The sequence below is a fragment of the Nestor notabilis genome, unplaced genomic scaffold, assembly GCF_000696875.1.
Source record: "Nestor notabilis isolate BGI_N333 unplaced genomic scaffold, ASM69687v1 scaffold7106, whole genome shotgun sequence".
In the NCBI taxonomy this organism is placed as follows: Eukaryota; Metazoa; Chordata; class Aves; order Psittaciformes; family Psittacidae; genus Nestor; species Nestor notabilis.
In genome coordinates, this window is record NW_009931441.1 from 88,815 (window position 1) to 98,972 (window position 10,158).

The 10,158-nt window shown below is 37.9% G+C and overlaps 1 protein-coding gene across 1 annotated transcript in view; it reads left to right on the plus strand.

Moving 5' to 3' along the window:
• Nucleotides 1-1,023: 1,023 nt before the first annotated feature.
• The window catches only part of LOC104406800 (RNA-binding motif, single-stranded-interacting protein 3-like), a gene marked incomplete at its 5' end in the record, with an annotated part of 140,101 nt that continues 130,966 nt past the window's right edge, over nucleotides 1,024-10,158 (plus strand). The window contains 1 exon segment of the mRNA XM_010015896.1: nucleotides 1,024-1,215. Within this exon segment, the coding sequence (XP_010014198.1) occupies nucleotides 1,024-1,215 (192 nt within the window).

Below are 10,158 nucleotides of genomic sequence, written 5' to 3' on the forward strand. Positions count from 1 at the left end.
GGGTAAGGTATTGTCTGGCTTACTGCGCAGCTTGAAGACTGTATTTTGTGGTTTTGGTTATTAAGCATTAGGTAAAATTATGTAGTCATGTCTGATCCCAATCAGGCTTGGACTGACAGGTGATCAGATACTATGTAAAGCTTGTATCAGTGAAAATTGAAACAGAGCCATGAAAATTTGCAAGGGCTTAACTAAATTGATTTAATGTAATCAAGACCTGGTTGTCTCTAGACAAGGTTTTCATTTACTGCTTTAATACATTCATCTGACATATGGCATTTATGCCTCTTTCATGTTTCTTTGCAGTAGCTCGGCAAGCAAGAACAGAAGTTGGAATGATTGCAAAAATTGAAAGTTTAGCCTAAAAATCCAAACTAGAATGACAAAGATGTTTTCAAATTTGTTTTCTCAATTATTTATATTAAAGGCTATATTTTATAAGATATTTCAATTCAGTCTGAGAATAAACATGTGACCTATCTCAGCAGGACCTTAGACTGAACTGCAAAACTCCCCTCCCTGCCCAGTTAGGTCTTGTTGCACATTATCAACCAAGACATTCCCAATGGGGGGAAAAAAAAACCAGGAAAAGTACTATGGAAAGTGTTGTGTGTTTTCAGTGAAGCTTGCTCATGATGAACAGGTTGAATGGGAAGTCTGCAGGCTGGAAAGAACATCTGCTTAAAACATGTGTTGAGTTTTCTTGCTTTCTTTATGTTACCAGTGAGCACATTTGTGGAAATCATGTTTTCTTCACAATCTGTTTGCTAAATCAGGACACAAACACGAGAATACTTGTGCATGAGAGTAATTTTCTATAGATGAGTAGCACCACTGTGTTCAGTAAGAGCAGTCACATACAGAATTAAGCACATGCATGAAAGCTTGCAGAAATTTGGCAAATATGTTGTTGTCATGAACAGATTGCCCAGCTTTGCTTCTAATACAACTATAAATTCTTGGCTTGGTCTTGTTCCGCATAGGCCTCATTGTATGAGCCATAAGCTATTCCATTGTGCTCAGCCTAACGGAGGATATTTCTCTTATTTTGTCATAGCAACAAGAGCAAGATCCCACAAATCTATACATCTCAAATTTACCCGTTTCCATGGATGAGCAGGAACTGGAGAATATGCTGAAACCCTTTGGACATGTCATTTCCACCAGAATATTAAGAGATGCTAATGGAGTCAGCAGAGGAGTCGGCTTTGCCAGGTGAAACTTTACACTTTTTTGATTCATGCACGTTTTTCATCTTTGGTCCTCTGCAAATACTATTTCATAACTGTGAAGCCTCATAGCTATGGAAAATGCAGAGCAGCACCTTTATCAGATCGTGTGTCTGTTCTTTCCACCAAGCTGAAGAATACCAGTGCAGAAGGATGTTCATTTCATCGCTCTAAATATAGTTCATTACATGTATGTATATGTAAATAAAAATAGCTTGCAATAGTGATCTATCCATGAATTATTAAGCACGTATAATAATAAATGTCCTACAGTGAGAAACATGCACTTCATGAAGACCAGGAAAAACTAAATTTATCAGTTGGAAGAGCAAAGGGGAGGAACTATAACTGAAGAAACATGGCTTCCTTGAAAGCTGCAGGGAACTCAAGCCTGTGAGAAGAGTTTAAGAAGAAATATTTGCATATAATAAACCCTGTCAGAGTAGTTAGATATTTTAGACAGAATGAACAACATATTATTACCATGTACTTCATTGTCAGTACAGATAGACAGGTTTCCATGTTTACTCTCAGGGAATATTTACATAGATTCTCTTCAGCTTGAAACCTTCTTAAATCAAATAGTTTTCTTTCGAAAAGGCAAGGAATAGAGAGCTATGTATAGAAAGATATTGAAAAAGCAAGTAAGTAGAGAAATTTGCAGTTGTGCTTTAATTCAGTTTTCTGCTTCAAAAGAAAAGGAAAAGTCCCAAATCGTTGTTTCTGCAGAATATTCATAACATTGTGCTTTGCAGAGAAGGCAAAATGACGTAGTCATCTTGAGAATTTCTTTGAAATGTGCCATGTCTTGCTGTATCGTGGCACTTCTGTTAGTGTCATAACACTACTGACTGAAATGAGGTACTGTATGATAAAAAGATAGCTTACAAGATAAGTGACATTATAGTGTTATCTTTGTACTTGATGTGAAAGATCATCATGTATGAAGAATATTAAGATAATATTGTCTGAATTCAAATGGGAAAAGGCAAAACATTTATGCTGAAAGATGACACACTGTTCCTTATGCATTCTTGCAGATAATAACATGATGTTTTCTAGCTCACTAGATATAGATTAGTGTAACTCACGGATAAACTCGCATTTTAAAAGATTTACTTTGTGTGTGGAAGTAGGAACATGTAACAAATTTCAAGAAACCTTTAGTGATCTAAGATGAAGGTTGTGTAATTCCCCATGCAAATAACAGAAGGGTAAAACCTTTGCTCCATCAATGTATACAGCAGGTCTCCCATTGACTTGAACGAGGCCAGAGTTAATTCAGAACTGTGGTTGAATGCTGACTCTTGTCTCTGCAGATTTATCAATACAAGATTTAATTACTTGGCCACCTGACCTTTTTGTAATACAGTGCTATTTGGTATCTTTTTCGTCTGCCTCAATCCAAATAGATTAATCTGTTTAGTTTTGCTTGTAGTCATGAAGGTTTTGTTCTAGTGTATCTACAGTGTGGGCACATGCTGAGTGGGTATAAATACAATACAAGTAGGAGACGGTAGCTGTATTTCAGTCCAGATAAGGTTTTAGAAGTTCAGATCAGCAACCGTGTGGTGATCCTGGCTATTATCAGCTACCTTTTGACCTGGCCTTTTGTCACAGTATATCTTGCCTGCTTGTGGATTGTGCCATGCTGCTTATCACAGCTCTTAACTGAGCCACAGAAGCACAGGAGAAAAAGTTAACTTTGCACACTCTAAAATGACGCAGCATCCAGCAATTTTGAGATTTGGTGTTTCAAAGTTATTAATTAAGTGCTATGATGATTAAACATTACATTTTGATTCTGCCCAATTATCTGAATAGTCAATCTCAAAATAAGTGTATTCAGAAAGCAATCGGATGTAAAGACTTACCGTAGACAGCTATTGTCAGATTTTTCTCCTAAATGGGTATGATTAGTAGTTTAATAGTACTGCAGGTGGCTACTTAATCATTTATAAGCCAGGTAACTTCAAATGTTCTTGGATGAAAATCATCTGAGTAATGTCTGGCCACATGAGAGTTCAGCCTCCTTTAAAGTATGCACGTTCAAAACTAGCTCCCCTTTTTAATCTGTGATTGTATTTCCTCTCTTTTGCATCCCTCAAAAGCAACTGGACAGATTTTCCTGAAACTTTCTAGAGCATTTTGCTGTGGTTTGGACCCAACCATGCCTAGGTATGCTCCAGGAGAGATTCTGGGGAGGACAGTCTTGAGCAAGGGGCCAGAGAAAGGAAGCATTAGACTCCGATTGTGGCTCCACAGAAGTTCATCCAGTTGAAAGGGAATTGCCAGAACCTCTAGACACCTGTCTCTGTCACTCTGGCCCATGCTTTGTACTTTACAGCCGTGCTACTTGGGTCCAGGCTCTCTGTGGGACCTAGCATTCTCCAGGGCTCATGCTACAGTGTGGGTTTCTGCTGACAAAGGCAGGCAGAAGGTGGGACTAAACATAGCCTATCATGTAGCAGAGAGAGAAATTAGGAGGAGGAGAGTGGGGGAAGAAATACTTACTAGAAATAAGGAATTTGAAAAGGAGGTGGAAGGGATGAAAAGCTTTGAGTTCAGTCTGTCTTAAGATATCAAAAGAGGGAATGACGCAGTGGTTCCCTTCACATAGGGATTTCATCACAAGACTTAAAACTGTAGGTGTTTCTCTTAAATCCCCATTGCTGGAAGTCATCTAATGAGTTCAGCAGCTGATCTTTCATTTAAAATGTGTAAGTGGATTCCTCAGAGCTTAGAACAAAAGCATAGTCCTTCATCCTCAAAAATGCAAAGGAAAAAGAGCCACAGAAACTGGATTTGAAGGCATTTTTTAAGATTCAGTTTTAAAGCTATCTCTTTTGAGTTTTGCAAACAGGACATTAACGATGTTGCTGGTGGTGGTTTAGGTAAAAAGCAGGTAGTAAGAAAGAAGGTCTTTGAGGGAGGCTGGAATTACTGAACAGGAAAAGGTACTGAGCGCATGGAGGGGAATATTTAACTTCATCCTGAAGATGTGCTGTCACTTATAAAAACATAACTATTTGCTGGAAGACCTGGCTCTCCACAGGCCCATAAAGGGTGGTTCCAGATGTTAAGGTGGGAGAAGATAAAGAAGTAACAGAATTATATTGGAGCCAAAGCAGCTCCATCTCGCTAAATGAAAGGGGGAATATTTAGAGGAAGATTTCTGAGGATCAGTGATGATGCTACTTTGGAGGCAGAGAAGTGTCAGCAGCGATGGGGGATAAAGAACAACCAGGCAGTTTAAGGCTGTATTTCTGAAAAGGGGAAATGCTTTGTTCTTCCTTATTCAAGGGTTTAATTGAAGGCATTTGAAAAGGTGCTATAAATTTAGCTTGAACAAATCCATCATCTGGGATGGTAGTGCAGACTTAGATATTATGAGGATCATTCCTACTTTCAGTCAGAATAATGATGTGTCACATCCTACATCTTATCCAGGAAATTGCTTTGTAATTGATACCTCAGATGAAACTAGAAATCCCCAAAATGCCCCAAAGACTTTGTGTGTTTTCTGTAGAATATTCCAATGCCTGTGGTGATAAATTTCCACTGAAAGCCCCTGCCTTGGAAGGGGCTCACAGCATCACTGTGAGGTGCTGGGGAGGTCCGTAGAAGAATGTATCTCCAAGACCCTCACATTTCCATCTGGCATATCAACCTGGACCAAATTTTGGTAGACTCAGTACATCCCTAAGAAAATTGCCAGGCATGGAGCTGCACTTCCAGGGAGAAGCAAACTCCCAAGAGGGACAAGAGGGACAGGATTCAGGGACAAATACCAATGGGACTCTGTAGGATGAAAATGGATAAGAAGCCTTCAAGGTGAAGAAGGAGGAAAAAGAAAGTTGGATGCCATCACGCAATTTAGCTGAGCAATTCTCGTAATCCAAGCCTGAGGTAGTGTGAGTTTAATTGAGCTCCTTGGGACATGGAAAAGGGGGTAAGGAGGCATTGGGATATACCTTAGGGAGGGACTTACTGATACCACTGAATCAATGAAATAAAAATTCTACTTTATAGACCCACAGTAAAATACCATTCAGTGTTATTTAAATAACCTACCAATAGAGATACTAACATTAGTAATACCACGCATACGTGTACCACACTCATATGAGTAGCGGAGCAAGCATTTTTTAGGTCCTTTCATATGATAAAGTACAAAGAAAGAGTTAGAAAGCACTAACTTTTTTATTTTGTTTTCTGTTTTGTAACTTAAAACGACCTTGCAAGATTCACCCCCCAAGCGACATTTTACGACGAAGTCATAAGCCTCTGAAAACAGAAATTTATGATGGAAATGCTGACAGTCAGACAGTCAAGTATTGCACTGCTGGCGGGCACCAGTATAATGCTTAACCTGAGACTGTGAAGACAGTAGCATAAATCAGCCTGGGTCTAGGTGGAAATGACCGTGTATTCATACTATTCTTTTCCAGTAACATGAGAAAATTTGTCCAACACAACCTGTCAAAAAGGAATGTTGTCATGCTGTTCCCAGCAAACGACCAAAGTCAGAAGATTCTCAATTAGCTGTCTGTATCATCTCAAAGCAAAATGAAGTATGAAGGAGATGCTTCCATTCCTTTGTGACAGAGCTGGGGGCTTTTACCCACTTTGTTTTTGGGACTTTGGGCTTCATCATTGTCTTTTCCCTACGTTGTTCTTCTGGAAGAGCTTCCAATGAGATGCTTTTCTTTGCCTGTGTATGTTTTTTATTAAACTTATCTCCTGCTTGTCTGCATTTTACATGTCTTAAATTTATTCTTTGGAAACAGTACTCAACTCAGCACCTGAAAGGGAGCAACAGAAAATGGGAAACAAGATTTTGAGCCCCCACAGGATCATTTTTCTTTTTGAGCCCCCACAGGATCATTTTTCTATTTATAGAAGTTTTGCATGGTTTTCAGTAGAAATGGATGTGCTCCAGTTTCCACTGAAACAGAAGAGCCAAGGCTTTAATTTGTATGTTCTTTTTCTCAAAGGAAGCTGTGTATCTTTCAAGGGGTTCAGGGTAATGTAGGTGTCATTTAATTATATTGGATTTCTTCTGTAACAAAGAGGTTTCTCTGTGGAGAGCACTGTAGCTCTAGGCATGGGTACTCCCTCAGGCAGCTCGAAATGGTCACCTTGGCATAATGGGCCATGCTGCATGGACCATATCCTTGGAGAAGTGGGAACCTATCCTGTCCTCACCAGAGTGGTTTCTGCAGATATTGTGTATTCATCTGAGATAATAAACAACCTCCTGTTGTTCATGCAAACAGGACTGAACATGAAGAATATGCAGGCAAGACATGTTGGGAAAAGACATAATTTATGAGCAATGAGGAGAACTTGTCAAAATTAGTATCTCTTCCTAGGCTGTGACAAAGGAAACTGTTTTTCCAGAATAAAATGTATTCAAACCAAAAATCACAAACATCTTGAAGCAATCTCTTACCAGCTGAAAAGTTGGGAACATAACATAGCTAAGTCAGTTACAGGAGAGAAAAAAAATCATAAATTGCAGCCATATCAGGCTCTTAAAATGACTGGAATTAAATTAGCAGAATAAATTAAAGAAATAAGTGAACATGTTGACATAGAAGGATGAAGAATTGAACATAAGGAGGTGCTAGGAAACCTCATACTAATCAAACCTGTCTTGTAGCTTTGGAGTATTTAAGACTGGAGATCATTTTCTCTGACCTCTTTTGTATCTCAGGCAGTTGAAGTACTCCCACTTACCTACAATTGAGATAATACTTGTCTTTTACTAAAATACGACTTTCAGAAGTGATTTGAACGCATCAACCAGTAAAAAAAAAAGCCTCCTCTTTTTTATCTAATGTGTGCCAGTGGCTCATCTTCCTTGTAGTTAAAGGTTTCTGCCTAATTTCTTCTTTCAAATTTATCTAGTTCTTGTCACAACTTTCTCAGCAAGATCAAGGAACTACTTAGTACCTAGTTTATTCTCCCCACAGAGGTACTTATGCACTGCTATCAGGCTGCCCCTCTAGTCATCTTTTTGATACGCTAAAGAAATGGAGTTCTTCTGTGGATATTCTAACTATAGCCTCAGTTCTTTAGACTCTGTAAGACTCCACTGTATATATAGTATTGCTACTACCTACATACTTCCATCTTTGCAAAATGCCTTAAATAGTAAAGAAACATTGCCCCCAAGCTTTATTATTCATACTTTTATAAATATAAGAAAACAACAATCATAGAATAGTTAGGGTTGGAAAGGACCTGAAGATCATCTAGTTCCAAACCCCCTGCCACGAGCATATTGCGATCATAACATAAATGTTGTAGTAACAATTTAATCTTTAAATATTTACTCAGTATACAAAAAAATTATAGACTTGATTCTCATTTACATCATTATTATTATTATTATTAGGCAATGTGACTATAGGGTATATGTAAACCAAACCCATGTTTTACCACTAACTGGTAATTACATGGTATTGAATATTTCTTGTGTAATAATTATGTAGTCAGCATGTTAATCCTTGTATATAAATTTTATGAAGCTGTTTCTTGACACTGCATTGATCTTTATAATAAGCATGTGTAAGAGCTTTCGGTTTTTTAAAAAAATTCCTTTTCCTTTTTATTTGTATGTTTTTACAGTAAAGGTTCTCTTTTGTTGTATCACAGCAACACACAATGACTACTTTGGAGCCACTATGATCTGTAAAGAGAGTAATATACCTTTTTTTTAAAGTAATAGCAAGACATGAACATCAACTTATTTGGTTGCAATACTTTGCTTGAGGCCCCCCATTCTTGTTTGTTTGTTCTTTTACCAGTCATATTGAGATACCTTAAATTTGCAAACTGTGGCTAGAAAAAAAATCATAAAAACAGTCTTCCTTTTCAGATTTTTTAAAATTCACTCCCTTTCCAATTGGATAGAATATAGACAGCCTAGTTTTGTTGTATCTGGGAACTCTACAACTCAGTTTCTGAAAGCTGGAGTTATATAGACACAGATGAAAATAAATTATAATTTCATTAGTTTGTTTTAGATCATTATCTCTACCTTTAAAATATCATAAAAATCTGGCCTATGGCTTTCTTAATTTATTCTTTTCTGCAGTGAATTTCCTGATTCAAAATAATACTCAGATGCATTATAGTTATCTCCAAATTGCATTTAAACCTAAGATCCTCTTAGGATGAGCACCAAAAACATTCTGTTGAAGGGGTTTTGAAAATGATACTTCTGAATTATCTGATCTGCTATTTTTGTGAAGTTTTTGTGATTTCTACTCCCATGTAAAGCCAGTGTCATCCCCTTTCCAGCAAGAGTTGAATATCTGTATCTTTCAGTAGAAGGTTATGAAGTTTTTAAGGTCTTTATCTTTTCTCCAGAATATTATCATCTGCCACATTTTTTTGAACTATTAATTATGGAAAAAAACCCTAACACTAAAAAAAAAAAAATGGATTTAAAAGTGATCTTCCCCCAAGTTTACCCATGCTCCAATGACATTCTTTTGTAGAAAACCTGTCCCCTGCAGGCTAACTTTTGACATGTAACAATCCTTTTAATGGTACTTTTATTAAATGATAGTCTTAACCAACATTTTGAAACATTTCTATTGCAGACAAGAAGAACAAATTCATGACAAAAAGCATATTTTGTCCATCTCCTCCAAGTTTCCAAACACACTCTAGAATAGGGGAGTGCCACAGCTTTTCAAAGAAAAACGAGGTAGAATTTATTAGTGTGGAACTAAGAAAAGTATATTTTTATTGTGCCTCTTCCCACATATAGCTAATCTTTATATTGAAAACAAGTGAGACAAGAAAGAGGAGTGTCTGAATTGATGTATACACACAGGTTCAGCTCATGGATAGGCACCTGCCACAGACTCTGTTACCTAAGTGGCTGATGTTGATCAGAATTTTAACTAAACTAAAACCAGGGTCTTGTGATGGCAAGTATCAGGCAATTTTAGTAATATGTCTGGTTGTTCTATACCCCACATTCTTCCCAGTCAGTCAGTGAGCTAATCACCCTGAAGAACACAGTTTGAAAGGGTTATTTCTTAAAAACAGGTATTGTGGACAAGTGTAAATTGTGATTCATACTGAGGTGGCCCTGGGATAGATGCCATCTACCCCACAGGCACAAGTTGCAGAAAGCACATGGGGACTCAGGTAGGGGAGGGGTGGATACAGTTGTTACTCAGCAACACATCTGAAGGGAACGTGTATAGACAGCTTTGTCTATTGTGCTGCCTTTTCAAACTGAGTTGATAATGCCAGTGTCGGTTTCAAGTGAAGCGTGTGCCAGATTACAGATAGCTAGCAATGGCATTTGAGAGCCCTTAATTGTGAAACTTGAGAAGAAAATGTGCACATTCTTTTTCAGAGTGCTATTCGAATGATGGCCTTTTTATCCCAGAACACTGTGGGTTTCACTTTTATTCTCTTCCCACATAAAATGCATGAAGTGCACTGAGTCTCTTTCACTTGGCAGCTTATATATTGCATTCTTTGCAGGGACTGCTTTGGCTTGTTAAAATGTACCCCATGTATTAAAATGAAATTGTCACTGCTGTGTGGTGCAACATAACATAGTTTGACACCAAGTGCCTGCAGCTACAGAAAACAGACTTTTATTGCATTTATTCTTTCAGAGACAAGAGTCTCTAAAGGCTCAGTGCAGACAGTCGCTTAGTTAAATCTGAATGAAGCCAAAGTGAACAATCTAAGTTGCTGTCTTTGTGCTTGTAGAAATGGCCCAGCCCACAGGATATGCAGTGATATGAGCTGGAAGGGACAATTTTTAATTATTCCAGTCAGGGTTTGGTTGTTTTAGTTTTTGTTTCTTGGTGGTAGTGGGGGTAATTCCTTTGAACTCTGGCAAACTTGAACCCTGGGAGACAAACTGCTGCTCTGTGTGAGCCACTCT